This window comes from Lynx canadensis, chromosome D4, assembly GCF_007474595.2.
Source record: "Lynx canadensis isolate LIC74 chromosome D4, mLynCan4.pri.v2, whole genome shotgun sequence".
Classification (NCBI taxonomy): Eukaryota; Metazoa; Chordata; class Mammalia; order Carnivora; family Felidae; genus Lynx; species Lynx canadensis.
In genome coordinates this window covers 45243341-45262899 of record NC_044315.2, presented here as the reverse complement: position 1 = coordinate 45262899, position 19559 = coordinate 45243341, and the positions used below count along the sequence as shown (strand labels likewise).

Genomic DNA, 19559 nt, shown 5'->3' with positions numbered 1-19559 from the left:
GTGCCTCCCACAGAAGTGGGTGCAGGGGAGGATTACCACTTCTATTTCCCTTTATTCAGAAGGCATTAGGCTGAGTGGTGATCGTGTACTGTGATTAAGGCAAAACCTATTTAGCCACAGAAAGTTCTGGAACACGATAGGGATAAACTATATTGAAATGAATTATGTCTAGATAATATGGACACATGAAATCCCGTAGGTCAAAGGTCTATCTATGTTGTTTGGTGGATAAGAAGAAAGGCAGCAGCTAAAGGTGATGGTGGAAGGGAGAAGCGGACATAACTGACGTGTAACTTACTGCCAGAAACAATTACTCAGCTTGTTAGCAAAGGAACCCGAAGAGATTGTTCAAGCAAGTTCATTAGGGTATAATTTTCTGTTGAGAGTTGGCTTAAGATAAATAAAAAGCCTCAAGGTAGTAATACTCGTTATTTTTGTTAAAACAACCATAAGGATATGATTGAAACTGCCTTTTTAATGGGTCATCACATTCATTTTTAGCATTTAAAAATTCGGTTTTTAGGAGAGCCCGGGTGGTTCAGTCAGTTGAGCATCCGGCTTAGGCTCAGGTCCTGGTCTCACAGTTCGTGAGTTCGAGCCCCGCATCACAGCCGGCTTCTGATCCTCTGTCCCCCTCTCTCTTTGCCCTTCGCCTGCTTGCGTGCTCTCTCTCAAAGATAAATAAAAACACTTAAAAATTCAATTTTTAGATATCCTGGACCCCATAACACAAAGAGAATGAAAGGAAGTACTACTGTGATTTATTTCCTGGCTCACAATTGAGATTTAATAACCTATTTGTAGAACCTACATAATTCACATTAGCAAGGAATTCTCTTTCAAACCACAACACCCCCCCTTCCCCACCCCAAACTAAATGAGAATCCTTTAAATCTAAGTCAAAGCACAGGGCATTTTGTTAGGTGTACGACAAGGGCACGACCCCAGCGACTCTTGATGTGGAAGTCATGTTTGTATTGATTCCTCCGTATTCTCACAAAAAGACATTAACTTAAGAATTAACTTAACATGAGAGAGGATGACAATTGATTTTTTCTTTTTTTTTCTTTTTTTTTTTTTTAAATAATTGAAGAGTCCTTTAACGTTCTTAAAGTTAGGACATACTCTAAAGGGAGAAACTGTATGCACCTGCCAGGAAAAAAAAAAAATGTTCATAGAAAATTTTGGGTAAGAGAATGAATGGATCTTACTTCACAGCTGTCTTGGTGATCTCATCAGTCAACATGTCTCGGACCCTGCAGTAAAGATTGGAAATAGGTGCAAGAGTTTATGTTAGAATAAGAGCCCAATCTTTTTGCTTATCCATCAGTTAATAAGACCCTCTGGCAATGACCCCAGGCCCTAAAACTGTATGTGTGGAATTGTAGTGTAAGGTGAAAACACTATAATATGAGCTTTATTTCAAAGAGTTTCCTCTGCCTATTCCTTAGGTCACTTATCCGAGGCGGGGAAGAAGGTGCCTGTAGACACACAGTGTTGTGATGATGTCATCTCTTAAACTGAATGGTGGCTCTGCTAACATTCTTTATATTATATTCTTAGGTGAGGCCTTTGGGAGGTCCTGCGGGTGGACCCCTCATGCATGGGGTTAGTGCCCGTAAGAAGAGACACAGAATGCTTGCTTTCTCTCTCTGCTCCCCAACATGTGAAGACACAAGGAGAAGGGGGACTGCCCACAAACAAGAAAGCAGGCCCTCACCGGCATAAGACCTCTGATCTCGATTTCTCAGCCTCTAGAAGTGTGAGAAGTAAGTTTCTGTCGTTTAAGTCAGCCATCCAGTCTATGTATTTTAGTTACAGCAGCCCAAACTGATTAAGATATTCTCTCTTTTTATGCAGAAGAGCTCACTAAAACAGCAATTTACTATTTCCAAGTTGTAGATAATGGAATAGTTGCTATGTACGTATGTAAAATAAAATTTTAAATGTTGGTTACAAAATCACTCCGAAGTTGAAAGAAAATGATTCCACTTGTGGATCTGAAGATTGTATACTCAATTCAAATATTCAGAAAAAATTTTTTAATATAAAAGCCCTGAGATATAGAAAAGAACACCCATTGACCGCCAATATTTACATTTTGAAGAAGCAACCACAGATAATTTCACTATATAGAGTTTCATAAACTCAAAATTTTTATAAATACTGTAAAATTTCCACAAATATTGGTGGAAATATTGGTGCAGCCTCCCAGCACCCTCTGACACAACTGATTGCTCCTTTCTTGAAATATTTTATTCCCTCGGTGTTCAAGATTCCATTCTCTCTTGGTTTTCTTCCTCCATCACTGTTCACTAATTTTTCGTGTGCTTTGTCGGTTCCCTCTTCATCTACCCCACGTCTAAATGTTGAAGTGTTCTGAAGCTCTTCCCTCTGACCTTTTCTCTATCGCTACTCATTCCTTAGGTGATCTTATCCAGCAATCAGGATTTTAAATACAGCTGATATGCTGATCATTCCCAAATTTCTATTTCTAGCCCTGATCTCACCCCCTAACTCTAGACTCATATCATCAACAACATATCTGATTATCTCCAAAGTGGAGGTTTAATTATGTATCTGAGGCTTAGCAAGTTCCAAACCTGATTCTTCCCCTACACAGACCTGCTTTTCTATCGTCGTCTGCATCTTAGTAAAGGGGAAGTCCATACTTTTCGTTATTCATGGTCAAAATCTTGGAGCTATCCTTGACATTCATCTATCACATTCTTCCTTCTGTCTCTATCTATTTTGGAGAATATAGTCAATATGCGACTATACATTCACCAAATTATCATTTTTAAAAGATGAAAGTCAAACTTTATGCAAAAGATCGTCACAAAGAGGAAGTGAAATCCAAAGTCTTAACCTCTAATTTTAAATTCAATGTCATAATGTTTTAAGCTGTGTTGCTATTTTTAAAATAAATCTAGAAAATGTCACTTAGAATAGAATTATGTAAATATACACACATGCACACGGAGCTCCTGCTTTTCTACATACGCCAATTATCAGTAAATAAATCTAAATTCAAGCAAGCTTTGAATAGATTTTTAGATTAAAGAAACCTGTGGCTGCAGGTAAAGCAATTTAGATTCTGGGCACTTTACCTAGATTTAGGCTGCTGCCACATTAATCTGACAAGGTTTTCTTCCTAACCCATGTAACAATTTAAATTGCTTTTAATGTTCCAGCACTTACACATTTCTAGATAATACAGTGGGAATTCACCAGGGGATGTCTGCCAAAGAAATTAAAGCCCTGACGTGGTAAAGTTGCTCCTAATAATGAAGATGTCTTGGGGAGAGGGGGGGAGCATGGGAGCAGAGGGGTATTCCTCGACTAAATGTGAGTTAGGAAGACAATGGATTGAGTGGGGAAAACAGAATCTTTCACTTGAAAGCATATAAAATAATCAGTTATGGGGGGGGGGGGGGGGCAAAGGGAAAAGCAAACCATTTCCACGCTGCTGTAGAAAACAATTTAAAGAATAATTAAGATTTATGAATAAAACTCTACTTGTGATAGCCAGGGAGAGGGTGGAAAATCCACCTATCAGATTTTTGGCCTCACCCCCTTCGGGCTGGTAGGTAAGTGACAATTCTCCGCACACGCCTTTAAAGTGGCCACGTTCTCCCTCATCATTCATTCCGCACAACGAGCACTCGTTCCCAGCAGAAGAGCATCCCCTTACCAGAGCCAGGCTGTGCCTTTTTTGTACTGCACCTCCTCGGGTCCTTCCTTCCCATGTTTCAACTGCAAATCCAGTTCTCCTATTCTGCCCTGCAGGACACACAGCATCAATCAGCATGCAGACCCCGAGGCCAAAATGACCCTGAAATTTCTTTGTAAGACACTGAGAACACACGTAGCCTTTCTCAGTTGGCCTTCGGCGTTCCTAATAAAACGTTAGATTATAAACAAGGATGTGTGAGGAGAGAGAATTCTATCACTGCTTTGGTATTTCAGCGCTCACCAAAGAAGTTTATCCTGGAGAAGCTGTGGGTTTGGGAAATTTAGTGCACAGCACTCCATTTGGGAAGATCTATTAAAAGCAGATTTGAATTCTAAAGGTCCTGTTAAAAAAAAAAAAAATCCCCTTTCTCATAATGTTCCGTGTCCTCAGCGGATAATTTGAACTGACACCATACCAAGACTGGGGTCTGAGCACCAGTATTGTAACAGAATGGTAGAAAAGGAGGGTAATCACATGACACGTAAGAGTCAGGTAATCTACAGGGGCGCCTGGGTAGCTCAGTTGGTTAACTGTCCAACTTCGTCTCAGGTCATGATCTCACAGTCCGTGGGCTCAAACCCCGCATCGGGCTCTGTGCTGACCATGCAGAGCCTGGAGGCTGTTTCGGATTCTGTGTCTCCCTCCTCTCTCTGCCCCTCCCCTGTTCGCGCTCTGTCTCTGTCTCTCAAAAATAAATAAAAATGTTAAACAAATAATTTTTTTTTAAAGATTCAGGTAATCTATAACCAAAGCTATTCTTAAACATCTGCGCATTACATTTTTATTTCTTGAACTTATAAAAATTGGTATGTTCAGCTTCTACACATAATAAAAATGTAGCTGGGGCGCCTGGGTGGCGCAGTCGGTTAAGCGTCCGACTTCAGCCAGGTCACGATCTCGCGGTCTGTGAGTTCGAGCCCCGCGTCGGGCTCTGGGCTGATGGCTCAGAGCCTGGAGCCTGTTTCCGATTCTGTGTCTCCCTCTCTCTCTGCCCCTCCCCCGTTCATGCTCTGTCTCTCTCTGTCCCAAAAATAAATAAAAACGTTGAAAAAAAAAATTAAAAAAAAAAAAAAAAATGTAGCTACTCTTACCCCTTTAAGACCAAGACCTCCAGATAGTTATTATTCTATTTTCTTTTACACTCAGGATCATTTTGATCAGCTTCTTTCCCCTCTAGTCTATCAACAATTACATTATTTAAATATACTGAAAATACTGGTTTATTGATGAGTCCTACATTGGACGAGAACTTCCTGTGCTTTGCGTTACTGAGTGATAGCTCCCACGCCATTTTCAAAAGTGGTCGTACAGCTTGCGTTCTCACCAGCAGCAAATAAAAGTTGTAGCTACTCCACATTCTCACCAACAACTGGAATTGTCAGGCTTTGAATTGTTCCCGTTCGGGCAGGTGTGAAACGGTGTTCATTGTGGTTTTATTTTTTTTTTTTTAATTTTTTTTTTTTTAATTTTTTTTTTTTCAACGTTTATTTATTTTTGGGACAGAGAGAGACAGAGCATGAATGGGGGAGGGGCAGAGAGAGAGGGAGACACAGAATCGGAAGCAGGCTCCAGGCTCTGAGCCATCAGCCCAGAGCCTGACGCGGGGCTCGAACTCACGGACCGCGAGATCGTGACCTGGCTGAAGTCGGACGCTTAACCGACTGCGCCACCCAGGCGCCCCTCATTGTGGTTTTAATCTTCACTTCACCGTTTACCAAGGAGATGTGAAAACCTTTGCATACGTTCGTTGACTTTTAGATTTCCTATTGGGTCCATTTTTCTATTGGTTGTCTTTTTCTTACTGATTTTAGAGTTCTAAGGTATGTTTCACAGAAGAAAAGTGTATATCCATATATACCCTAGAGAGAAGCAATATTCTGTATCACAGAAGAAAAGTGTATATCCATATATACCCTAGGGAGAAGCAATATAGCTTGACGAGTAAAGGAGGTAGGTTCTGGAATCAGAATGCCTTGATCTAAAGCCATGTCTACCTGCTTGCTGTATACATTCGGGCAAGTAAGTTCACCTCTCTAAACTTCAATTTCCCCGTTTGTAAAATGTAGCTAACAACTATCTCGTGGCATTAGAGCATGTTAAATAACGTGCAAAAGTGTCTCTTTCGAGTAACTACCATTACCAGGTTTGTTGTTAACAACAACCAAAAAAATCCCACCTCCCTTTATCATCGTCTTATGAAATGATCTTTCATGAATATACATAAACTCTGTTACCACCAGTGCGTGAGCTCACTGAAGGCAAGGACTGTTTGTCAGTCTCAGGGGTCCTTGTACTTAGCACAATATTGGTATTGGCCTCCCAGGGGGATAGGCAAAATAGAAAATCGTATTTATTGCCTGTCTCTGCTAGTTATGCTTCTTAAATTAGCCTCTTTACTCCTAGGAACATTTACTGGCCACAGCGCTTTTCCAAAAAAGATAAGCAGTAGGAAAGGAAAAGGCTAAAATCTGCTTAGAAATAAACTAAAAAACAAAAGAGCTTTGCAGTATCTGCACAGCCTATTGAAAAGACCTGCTTTTCTCTATCTCCGTAGCCATAACCCACTACACCATCGACTATAACTAAGTAAACTTCTTATTTCTTCTTCCCAAGTCTCTTGCTTCTCTCAACCCCCTCTTCTGGAAGGTCCTTCTCACCCTTTCCACCCAGCCCATGTTAGGATGTTAGGCTGTTTATTCAGAAGCACTTTGCCCCCTAAGTCTCTGCCTGTCGGTCACTGAGGTGCAGAGGTGAGAGAGCCTCTCTGTCACCTCTGCTTCTGTGGTTAAGGGGCAAAACCACTCACTGGGGGAGAAGACACTGAAATGATCACCTGAATTGAGATTTCGGGATTGCCTGTAGATGCCGATTATTTATCGATCCTTCTTGTTTTTGTTTTTTTTTTTTTTTTAATCTTCAGCCTATGTAACCAAGACCTTGCTGATTACAGTGAGTAATTTCACCTAGCTCCAAACCTACACATTAGAAACAAACATCTCTTACCCATGGTCAGAGAGACATCTACCCGGGTCACCATTCCTGACCCTCGTGTTGATTTTCGATTATTTCACAGTTAGCTGACCAACTCAGGAAGCAAAAGTCTGCAGTCGGCCTGCTTTAGAATTCCTCTCTCTAGTCTGAGGTCACATTCACGAGAGCCCTTTATACAAAGGCTGGAGACCTTAACCAACTCAGCGTCCCACAGGGCATCAAGGGAAAGATGGCTATTGAGGCCTCCTTCCCAAAACGGACTCTGAACTGTCAATCGCTTGTGTCTACCTATGTTTCCCGACCATAGTGATGTCGTGTGGACCATACTGATACGCTTAAAATGCAAAATCCGACGTTCTCGTGGAAAAAAATTAGACGAGGCTGGATGCCGATGCCCATGCAGAAGCCACCCGTGGTGTCCAAATCTCAAACTTACCCCCATCACAATCAAACCCCCAGGAAATAAGGTAGAATGTATCTTCCGGCATATCTCTTAGGCTTAACTGAGTAAAACATGCGCCTCCTCTAAATGATCCTCTGGTTTAATGCTACAAAATATGTTGAGCATCAGATGGAAGTAACTGTAACTCTTGTACAGAAGAAGTATCCTCCAGGGCAGTAATTCTTGATATAGACTGGGAGTCTGGCACGGTTGCTCTAATTCTAAGATACCATAGATTCTGTTGAAGTGTGGGGGCCTGTTTCAAAAAACTCAAACACTTAATATGCGTCCGTGTGCATGTTGCCTAAAAAGCTTCCCTGTACCTTCAAATCATACTGAAAATCTTAAAGCCTATACTTTCAGTTTCATTTCTTTGGTCACCTGTTCTCAGTGGAACTGGACCTAACCAGAAATGCAAAGTAGAAGGATCTTTTTTTTTTTTAATTAAAAAAAAAACTGTTTTAACGTTTATTTATTATTGAGAAACAGAGAGAGAGAGAGAGACAGAGCATGAGCAGGGGAGGGGCAGAGAGAGGAGATACAGAATCCGAAGCAGGCTCCAGGCTCCGGGCTGTCAGCATAGAGCCCGACGCGGGGCTTGAACTCATAAACTGCGAGATCATGACCTGAGCTGAGGTCGGACGCTTCACCGACTGAGCCACCCAGGTGCCCCTAAAGTAGAAGGATTTTAAATGATAAACAAGCAGAGAGGCACGCTATCACCCACCACAAGAGAAAGGCAGGATAACTGACGTGCATCCCTAAAAATACTCAGCTGGCTTTTCATGCATAGCCCTATCCTTTAAAATATTACACCGATTTGCATTATTTGTTGTTGCAACTAATGACAGTGCCAGGGAAAGCGCATGCTGCAGTGGAAAAGGCTGAGGCTCGGGGGTCACAGATAAATACTCGTGTAAGTTTCAGTTCCTTCTCAGGGGCCCAGTGGTTTCTGCCTATTGGGGTTTGTACCACTGCCTTGCTTTCCTGGCTAACCCTGCTTTTTCACCTGTAATCCCATCATACATGGGGTTAACAACACCCACTTCAAAGGGTTTCTGTAAAGATTCATTGAAATAATATGTTAAGTGTTGGACACACACTAGTGACTCAATAAATGGTAGCTCTTATTATAAGAAAAAACCGTTTTCTTTTTTTAAATCAACTGTAAGTCATCTGCATGAGTTATACCATAATCCTGTTCGATTTAGCCTTCCTTATGCCGAGAGCTAAATAAAATTCTCAGTTCATTCTGCGGGAGGAGGAGTTATTCTTGCCTTCTTTCTCTGGGCGCCCGTAGGACTTTGCACATCCTCTGTTAAAGCCTCAGAGATGTTGTACCAACATTGCTGATGGACATGTCAATCTCCCACACTGGCCTGGGAGCTCACTGATAGGAAGGAACGCTTTATTCTCCTTGGTACCCCACGCACCCCGCACAGGGCCTGGCCAAAGGTGCGCCACAAATGTTTACTGAAGGAAAACACTGCAAAATTGCGTAGAGAAAAGGCGATGGGAGAAAAAGTGCCTACTCTGGCCCGCACTCTCACTCTTCTTGAATAAAAACTATAACTGGTTTCAGGGTGTGTATGAGTAACACACAATCCTTCACTCACACACCTACTCAAAACTGAGTGCCCAGATGCCACCCAGGACAAAAGAGGCGTGGAAGCCGAGCCGAAGGAGATAGTGGTTCTAAAAGAACATCTTTAAAACGTGGACTCCAGGGGCGCCTGGGTGGCTCAGTCGGTTAAGCGTCTGACTTCAGCTCAGGTCACGATCTCGCGGTCCATGAGTTCGAGCCCCGCGTCCGGCTCTGGGCTGATGGCTCGGAGCCTGGAGCCTGTTTCCGATTCTGTGTCTTCCTCTCTCTCTGCCCCTCCCCTGTTCACGCACTCTCTCTGTCTCAAAAATAAATAAACGTTAAAAAAATAATAATAATAAAATGTGGACTCCAGTGTAGTTTGGGGAACCATCTAAAACACTGCTGCTCAGAGTGTAGCTGACAGAGTAACTATGTTGAAATTACCTGACAGCTTGTTCAGGTTCCTGGTCCCCTCCTCAGTTCTGATGAATCAGAACTTCTGAAGATGCATCACTGTTTTATACATCTTAGACTCAATAAAATATGCTGCAAATTTTCAATTTGAGAACACCCATGCTAAAATGCTTAATCATTCCTTCCCCATCTCCTTCCCACTCTTCCTCTCTCCATCTTTAAAAAATAATTTTTGGGGGGGGGCGCCTGGGTGGCTCAGTCGGTTGAGCTTCCGACTTCAGCTCAGGTCATGATCTCGTGGTCTGTGAGTTCAAGCCCCGCATCGGGCTCTGTGCTGACAGCTCAGAGCCTGGAGCCTGCTTCAGATTCTGTGTCTCCCTCTCTCTCTGCCCCTCCCCTGCTCAAGCTCTGTCTCTCTCTCTCTCTCTATCAAAAATAAACATTAAAAAAAATTTTTTTAAATAAAATTTATTTATTTTTCAGAGAGACAGAGACAGAGTGTGAGCAGGGGAGGGGCAGAGAGAGAGGGAGACACAGAATCCGAAGCAGGTTCCAGGCTCTGAGCTGTCAGCACAGAGCCCGACGCGCAGCTCGAACCCACCCACGGACTGTGAGATTATGACCTGAGCTGAAGTCGGACACTTAACCGACTGAGCCACCCAGGCACCCCGAAATAAATAAAATCTTTAAAAGGGGCAGGGGGGTCTAAGATAGCACAGTGGAGGGGCATGTAATCCAGTTTTGGAGGGGTGGGCCTCACAGATGCCATGTCGGATAAAATGATCTAAAGAATAAGTAGAAATCAGGTGGGCACTGAAGGAATGGCAGTTCCTGTTACAGAAGGAACAGTGTGTAAAAGTCAAGAGGTTAGGGTAGACGTGCTGGGTTTGGGAAACAAAGAGGTTTAGCAAGGCTGAAACTCCAAATTCAGGGGAAGGGTTAAGAGATAAGGCTGGAGTTGTAAACGAGGCCAGCCCGAGGAGGCACAGGAACAAGGGAGACGATGAACTCCGTCTGGGACACGCTTACGTCAAGGTGCTACGGGACAGCCACGGGGGTCACCTGGGCCATCTAGGAGATCTCTGAAAACAGCAGGATGGAGGAGAGGAGCACCCGAGAGGGAGCTCCGGACAGGCCACAGGGGGAAGACATCAAAATTTAAGCCTGACGTGCAGCTGGGGGCCCGAGGGGCTCAGTCCGTGAAGCGTATGTGACTCTTGACTTCGGCTCGGGCCATGAGCTCACGGTTCGTGAGATGGAGCCCCCATCAGGCTCCGTGCTGAGTGTGGGGTCTGCTTGGGATTCTCTCTCTCTCCCTCTCCCCCACTTGCTTTCTGTCTCCCTCTCTCAAAGTCAACATTTGAAAAAACTGAGTGCCATCATGTACATAACTCACATTCTTTTACGAGCAAAAATAAGCACAGCGTTGTCCTAAGGGCTTTCATACTAAATACGTGTTGGCAGTGAAATGTGAGATACAAAGGAGACACTCGCTATGGCAAAGGACCCTACGGTCCCCTTACCTGTAAAATGGCATGGTAGGCTCGACTCATATACGCAAGCCAGGCCTGTGGCAGAAAAATCGCACGGTGCCACTCAGAAAGCTGGATGTGAACCTGCGGGGGAAAAACACACCGCCACGTAAGTTAGACTATGCGGTATGAAAGCAGAATGAAATTCTTCCCTTCCCTTTATTTAAATGATTTAGATCCTAAAAACAAACCGAATGAGTCTAGGATCAGAACCACAAATAAGATCTTTTGGCTGCTTTCAAAGGAGAAGGGTTTCGAGCCCTGTAAAGACAAAATAAAAGAAGCCTAGAATTTTCTAAATTAAAGCAAGGAGAATTCTACAACAGTAACAAGTCAGGACGCATGCGTAATACAAACGTGTCCCTGAAAGTTAGGGGGAAACCCTGCGAAGCCTCTTGCCAGTGTCAGGAAACCAGGTATCGTCTAGCCAATCCCACCCCCCCCCGCCCCCGACCATTTTCAATGAAAATAAATATTGCTCACATCCCGGATTTCCAATAGGACAGTTTCGGAAGTAATGACCTGAAAGGGGCGACGGAAACATCACGGGTAGAAACCACGACAGCGAGAGGTGCAAACGGACAAGTGCACGGGGCAAACGGGCACACCGCTAGACCGGTGCCCTTTCATCAGGGTAGGTGAAGAAGAGAAAGAGGGTATATGCCAACACCGAAGCCTTGTTTCTGAAGAGAGGCCCAGACAAAACATCGGGTTTTCATAGTCATTTCTGTTTCTCCCCATTAGTACAAAGCTATCTTGCAACAAATCTTCCCAAGGCCTGCTTCTGTTAAAGGAAGATCGATCAAGAACAACAGTCAGCGTGCATCGCATTTCACATTTCCCGTAGCTCATCTCATCCAAACGCAAACACCTGAAACGTCAGCGTGAGTCCCACAGACCGAAGACGACGACAAACAACCAGGCAGGCAAGTGTCCACAGAATTGCCCCAGAATCATGATAACTGGGAGTGTGTTAAAGAGATTTTGCTGTATTAGAGGAATTAATTTTCTCAAGGGCTTTGTGATAGGGAAGCGAAGAGCCTCTCTGAATACAGCTCATCCCCAGGGCCTCTGCTATTTTCTGTAATCCCAGTCTTAGTGCGGGCCTACTATACACAAGCTACTACGAAAGGGCTCTGAGGATTATCTTTTTTTTTCTTTAATTTTTTTTAAATGTTTATTCATTTTTGAGACAGGGCATGAGTGGGGGAGGGGCAGAGAGAGAGAGAGAGAGTGAGAGAGAGACAGCATCTGAAGCAGGCTCTAGTCTCTGAGCTGTCAGCAAAGAGCCTGACGCAGGGCTCAAACTCACAGACCACGACATCTATCATGACCTGAGCGGAGGTCGGACACTTAACCGACGGAGCCACCCAGGTGCCCCAAGGCTAGGATTATCAACCGATCTATGTCTGCAGAGATCTTTCTAGAGGGAGAGTCAAAAATGGGCACAGTCAGGTTATAAGGCCAAAGTATGAGGAACCCACGAGAATGAGAAGAACAAAGAACATTAACTCTGTCTGCTATCCCTTCTCATTCCACCACGGTTTAAAAAAAACTTCTTTTTGATATTCAGACAGTATGAAAAAGATACAACATGAAATGAAGTTTAAAAAAAATGATAAAGACAGGTTTCTTCTTTTTCTGATTAAGTACTCACTGCATCGAGTAGGGTAGGGGGAGCCGGGTCACTGTGTCAACAAAAATCCTTGAAGGGGCAGGCCCAGGGATTCTTGCTGCACCCTCTCTTGTTATCCAGGAAGGAGACTACAACCTCGCTAGAGAGGCATTAATCAGTCCTTGGCCCTGCTCTCTCGTTTCCAAAACGTGGGGAATTTTCCTATCGATTCCATTTCCGTTTCATAAAGTACATTGACTATCAAGTCCTATTTTGAGACCCGGATTTAACAGAGAGAACGCTCAAACACCGCAACCAAAACTTTTTTCTCTTCTCTCAGAGCCTCAAAATAGTTCAGTATTTTCCTGCCAAAGAATCCATGGACATCACTGCACTACTGAGAATATCCACGGTCTCAGCAAATTGCCAAAAAGAGCACTGGATGTTTCTGGAAGGACAATGGTCGCAATTGCTTCTCAAACCTGAGTTAAAAAAGGAAAGTATTATGGGAAAAAATGTGAAGGAAAATGAGCAAATCAAACGTTGAGCTTCTAAGGGCAAAAGCATTCATGCCCGGAAACCTGTTTAAAAGGAGGTTAGAAACTGAAGGTGAAAGCCAGTACTCCAGCTGCCACTCCAACCACATCTGAAGGTGGGTGCGGGGACACAGAAGAAAGCGTGAGCCCACACCCCAGTCTGAACTACTCATGTTTTATGAGAGTATACGTAGTCTCGGGGTTCTCTGGAGTCAGCCGTGAATACATCTCCTTAAAAATGCACTCTCTTGCTCTTTCCCTTACTCAAGAGAAACTTAGGGAAACAGTTTAAAGTGAGTCGTGCTCTTACATGCCGGTTGTGTCACACGCAAAAGAGACTTCCTTGACCATTTTTAACAAAAACACATTTTGGGAGGCTACTCTAATTCAATGTATAGCCACCCAGGTAGGTTATTGATGCTCGGCTGAAAAATACAATTAGCATTTCTAAAGTATGAAAAGTATGTCTAATTTGCTACACTTTGAGAAGTCTCTGAAGGAAATCCAATCGACAAAATTAACCGCAAATCATGAACTTGCAACCTCATCATGCGGCGGATGGTAAAGCAGGGCTCTCAACCACTGTGCGCCAAGTTGCAATGGATGTGAAATTTACTTTTGCTTTAACTACGTATACCCGTGCAATGACAGGTGTCTGATGGACTGTTGACACGAGCGGGTTCTATGATCTGGGGATGACTAAGAGTTTCTAGGTGGAAGAGGTAGTAAGTATAATGAAACGTTACGCTTGTGCCTAAAAAGAGACCACGTTAGAGAAACAGACACAAGCAGGGGACGGGGGAGGACACTGGGGTGAGGGCAGGGACGGGAGCACATTACAGGACTAAATATAAATCGGGTTGTCAGGGTAGACCTCGCTGAGAAGGTGAAGCCTGAATGAAGACCTGGATGCAACGAAGATACAAACACCCAGATAAGGCGGCGCCTACTTGGTGGGCTCAGCATTTGACTCGATTTTGGCTTGAGTCATGATCCCAGGGTCATGGGATCGAGCCCCGTGTCAGACTCTGTGCTAAGCATGGATCCTGCTTATGACTCTCTCACTCTCTCTCATGCTCTTTCTCTCTCTTAAAAAAAAAAAAAAAAAAAGGAAAAACCTAGGTAAGGGCTGATGGGAATGTAAAACAGTTCAGTTATTATGGAAAACAGGTCATTCCTCCAAAAAGTCAAACACAGAATTACCCTTTGACCCAGCAATTCCAATCCTACGTATACACCCAGAAGAATCGAAACCATGTATTCAAACAAACACTGCACACAAATGTGCATGACAGCACTTTCACAATTGGCCAAAAGGTGGAAAGAACCCACACGTTCAATGAATGAATGAATGAATGAATGAATGAAATATATCTACAATGGAATATTCAGCCATAAAAAGGAATGGCATACAGATGCACGCTAGAACGTAGATGAACTGTGAAAACATTTACGTGAAAGAGAAAGAAGCCAGACACAAAGGTCGCATGCTATATGATTCTATTTATATGATATATCCAGAGTAGGTCATCCCTACAGACAGAAAGCAAATTAGTGGTTGTCAGGGGAGGGGAAGAGAGAGGGGAAGGGAAGAAGGGTGGGAGAAATGGGAAGTGAGAGTTTGATGCAAACAGGGTCTCACTGGAGGGGGATGAAAATGTTCTGGAACTAGCTAGAGGTGATGGTTTGCACACTGTGACTACACTAAATACCACTGCGTTAAGCTTTGAAGGTGTTAGTTTTACGTTACGTGAATTTTACCTCGATTGAAAACACACACACACACACAAGGTAAGGCAAAAGTCCTACAGCAAGCCCATGGCTAACCTGTCTGAGGAACACATAGAAGGCCAGTGTAACCAACCAACCAACCATCACAGACAGAGTGAGAGAGAGAGAAGGTCGGCAAATTAACAGGGCACTCAGGGAATGCAGGCAAGTGACTTCGAGGTCACGTTCCAGGACTTGTGTTAGTATTCTTAGGAAAGGGGGAGCCATTACAAGGTTTTGGGAAGAATGACATGACATAGTGAATAGGGTAGAAGATCATGGTGACTGCTACGTTGAGAACAGACTGTAGGGGGCAAAGGTCAGAGCAGAGACACGTCCTCGCAGGCTACTGCAACCATCCGGGTACGAGAGAACCATGGCTCAGAGGTGCGTCCGCAACCGGCAGGATACTAGGTTTCGAATATTTACCTATATAATTCTTCCACTCACCCCAAATGTTCAGTAAAGTGCCAAGACATAAAACAGAAAATAGGTAAGACTTGTCTCAGTGAAGTGAGGAGGAAGGCTGGGGGGCTTGGTGTTCAGCCCTCTTGCTCATTAGATGCGACTGGTAAAGGTCCCTGAGATGCCTGAAAACACAGCTTTAACTAGAAGAACATAAAATAGATCAGTGGTTGTCAGGAGAAGGTGGGGAGGAAAGGGACTGACTACCAAGGAGCATGGGGGAATTTTTAGGGTGACAGAACTGCTCTTCTTTTGACTGTGGTACCGGTTCCATGAACGTGTGCACTTGTAAAAATCCATACCACTGTGTACTAAGAGACGAGAAATCTACCGTATGTATATTATGCCTCAACACACACGCAAGATTAAAGATACATAGTTTGAAAGTCGCTACTTTCAGATTGTAGTACTTCTCAAACCCTCTCCTCCCACCATCTATGACACTCTGTACACTTGCCATGAGCATTGCAAATCCACTCTTCCTTTTACCGTTCGTGTTTCTATCAATACCACCCGCCAATATCCCAGTCACCCAGTCACCCAGGTTGGGAACTTCTGACTTATCCCGGACTTCCTTCTTGCCCCCACCTCAACCGTCAACTCCACCACTGAAATATTTCTTCTATTTTCCCATACTTTCTGCTTCACTGCCTTTTTCCTAATTCCTGCCCAGAGTACTGAGGCCCCTAACTGATCTCCCAAGAGCCGAAAATCTTTCTTCCTTCTAATACATCCTAAACGGTGCTGCTACTCTTACATTAAGTCGGAACTTCTTTTCCCAAACCTTTGATGGTTCATTAAAGAATACGGTCCCAACTCTTCTGTACTAGGTTCAAAGCCTTTTAGAATCAAAAGCCCACCATTTACTTTAAGAAATAATTTGTTCTCATGTAAGAACTCTGCTGGCCAAGATCCCCAACCAATTTCCCCAGATGATTTCCTGGTCTTCTCTTTCATTTAACCTGCATCCTGGCTGAATTGGGTTATAAACCAATTCCCAAGTCAGTCCTATACTCTACAGGACTACTTCTAGGGCCTGGGATGCCCTGTCCTTCTCTCATCTCTATTCCCTGAAATAATTTCTTCCATCTCTATGCTTCCAGGATGCTACCAACCTCTCCTATAACATTCGACCGATTCCATGTTAGATTATTTCTGTATGCACCTTACCCTCAAACAATCCTAAGGGCAGAGATCACGTCCTGTTCCTCTTGGAATCCCTCCCACGGACCCATAATAGTGTCTTGTGTTCAAGTAAGTACCTGCTGAGTTTAACCGGATTTAATGCACAGTATTGGCTTTAAGACAAAATTCTGTCATGAGAAAACTGTATGACCATAAACAAGTCATCACAGAAAATCATGAAGTTCAACTTTCAATCCCTCTGGAAACACGGTGTTAGAACACTTTTTTTTAGCAGACACAGCTAAATTCAAACACAAGTTGTTGAGGACACAGTTCTAAAAGCATGTCCAAAATGTTCTGGCCAGGAAAGGTTTAATTCCAGCTGAAAACACAGTGAGCGACAAAGCAAAATTTTAAAGCGGGTATTAGGAGCAGAGAGAGAGAGGGAGACAGAGAATCCCAAGCAGACTCCACACTGTCAGCTCAGTGCAAAGCCCAATGTGGGACTCGAGCTCATGAAGCATGAGGCCATGACCCGAGCCAAAACCAAGAGGCAGATGCTTAACCAACTGAATCCACCCAGGCGCCCCAAGAACACATCCATTTTAACAGACTTTCATTAAATACTATAAATCAGGGAAGACAGATGCTGGTGAGGTTGTCAGATGGCCAAAGTAGAAGGAAATAAGGTAGGGTAACATGTACAAATTTACCGATAAACTAGGTGCTTCTATTGATTTTAAATCCTTAATTTCACAAAGTAAGACCTTTCCATGTTCCCCAGATGTATATATATTATTATCAAAAGAATAAAAGTATTTAACTTCAGTTGCTACAAAGACATGCCAACACTGAGCCACTACATTTAGTCTGTGATGTGCCCACACTCCTCCCACATTGCCAGAAGAAAAACCATTTGTACTTAGTGTTCGAGACCCCAAAAGCCACTCAATGTCCCATTGTTTATATATGAGATATAATAGCCTTCAATTTTCTGTCAATAGTAATCTTGTTTGCACAAAAATAATTTTGTTATTCCTGTCTCCTGACAAATGGTGACTGGAGGACAAGAAGGGAGGGCTTGTAGAGGACACATTTTTAAAGTAAAATGACACTCGTTTCTTTGTGGGTGCTTTCTGGACATTTCAAAGTCTGACTCCCCCCCTTCCCTCCTTCGTCCTCTCTCTCTTCCACAGCCTATCTCTCTCTCCCCGCTCCCCCCCCCCATCAGTATAACATTAGCTTGAAAGCTGACAATTCAGTCACATCTCAAGCAACCATTTACTTACTCTGTTATTTAATAGGAGGGGGGGAAACCCAGTTACCATAACAACTCACATCACATGGCAATTATGGAGTCTCTAAAATACAGCAAACCATACTTTTCACAGTGTTTTCTAAGGGGAATGTGTAATAAGCACAGATACCACTTCTCCCAATGATTATTCTGAATTTCTATCTAATTGTTTCATATTGCATGAATGTTACTGCTACTCCATATTCTTCATACAAAATATGTTTTTAAGTAAGAAGGAACTGAAAGAAAAAGGCAAATATATTACTTGTAGTTCAAACGATGGGGTATAGCCCACCTATTTCCGGGCATCTAGGGGGGGAAAAATCCATAGAAGGCAGAAGAAAAGCAAGATTAATATCTAGAGGGAAAAGAATCAAATGACGATCAATGAGAAAGGAAGAGAGGAAGGAAGGAAGGAAGGAAGGAAGGAAGGAAGGAAGGAAGGAAGGAAGGGAGGAAGGAAGGAGAGAAAGGGTGAGAAAGAGGGAGAGGGAGAGAGAGAACGAAAGACTGATTTCATTCAGAGTAGTGCTACCAAGAAGTCCAGATAAGGTTTCTCTGAAATTAAAATGAAAAAAGAGCTCATTACCTAATGCAGAGGCAGAAATATGGTCGGGTGGCAGCAGCAAGATTGGGAGAATTTGCCTGTGTCCAAAGATGGAGGAAATAATGAAGCAAGACTGCCATTCTCATCCAGGGACAAACCACCATCATCCAATTTAGGGGAGAGTGTCATGTCAGAGTTAGAAATGCCAAAGGATGACAAGGCAGGCAGCAAGTTTCAGGGAAGGAAACTGTCATTCACCTTCAGCTTCCTCATCAACAGGAATCAAGTTCGTCTCAGGATGAGAACGTGTAGTTTAAATCAGAGCAGAAGTGGGGCACCTGGATGGCTCAGTCAGTTAAGCGCCTGACTTCGGCTCAGGTCATGATCTCACGGTCTGTGAGTTCGAGCCCCGCATCGGGCTCTGTGCTGACAGCTTGGAGCCTGGAGCCTGTTTCAGATTCTGTGTCTTTCTCTCTCTGACCCTCCCCCGTTCATGCTCTGTCTCTCTCTGTCTCAAAAATAAATAAACGTTAAAAAAAAAAATTTAAATCAGAGCAGAAGAGGACAGTCACTTGAGCTTGGAGAAGCCCTATGAGGTCTGGAATGACCCCTGGTTATCCCCTGTTCAAAGGAACGGAGAGAGAGGGTCACTTCAGGTTTAGAATGATCTAAACAGGACGATGATGACACAGAACTCCTCCCGGATGTCAAGTCAAACTCAAATCAGACTCACGTATCTGCGAGTCTTCCAAAAGTATCACGGGAAAGTTTCACTGTAAGAAGAGTCAATTAAAAAAAAAAAATTTTTTTTTTTTAAGTTTTCAAAAAGAAGACAATACAATAATCTCCAAAAGAATTCATCACAGGTTAAATCAGTAGTTCATAGCTAGTTTTCCACAAAATGAAAAGTTCCTTGGTTTACTAAACCTAGTTTTCGGGAAATATTGACAATTACGAGAAGCAAAATACATGTCGGAACATGAAGAGCAGAACATTTGGGACATTTGGGACATTCAAAACAAAGTTCCTCCACCTGTTCATACACATCCACCCACCCACAGTCACAGGCATTAAGAAGGCCATAGCATATCCTACAAGTATACGTCATCTGTGGAAGACAAGGCTACCTCTATCTACTCATATAAATGAAAAGTGACATAAAACAGTGCATAAGAGCTATTCAAATTATAATAATGTCATTTCTGGAAGTCCTCAATAACCGTTAGATTCACCATCATGTTAATTACAACATTCAGGAAAAAGGAAACCATCATACCAGGCGCACATACGAAGTCTAAGGCGCATCCATGTTTCAAAAGGATTAAAATCATCAAGTCAACAAATGTCTACTATGTGCCAGGAATACTGGGCACGCTGGAACTACAGGCGACCAAAACCAACTTCCTGATTTTATAAACTTTACACGTCACAGAAGGGGACAGACCCCAAGCTTCAGGATTAGTGGGAATGGATGGATAGATGGAGCAAAGAGCCTCATATATCA

The 19559-nt window shown here is 43.3% G+C and overlaps 1 protein-coding gene across 2 annotated transcripts in view; it reads right to left on the bottom strand.

The window, feature by feature from the left end:
• The window catches only part of FOCAD (focadhesin), a 316407-nt gene that overhangs the window by 73986 nt on the left and 222862 nt on the right, over positions 1-19559 (bottom strand). For both annotated transcript variants that reach the window (XM_030294286.2, XM_030294287.1), the window contains 3 exons: positions 10692-10784; positions 3695-3783; positions 1212-1256 (listed from right to left, as the gene is read on the bottom strand). In XM_030294286.2, the coding sequence (XP_030150146.1) occupies positions 1212-1256; positions 3695-3783; positions 10692-10784 (227 nt within the window). The remainder of the gene's footprint in view (positions 1-1211; positions 1257-3694; positions 3784-10691; positions 10785-19559) is intronic.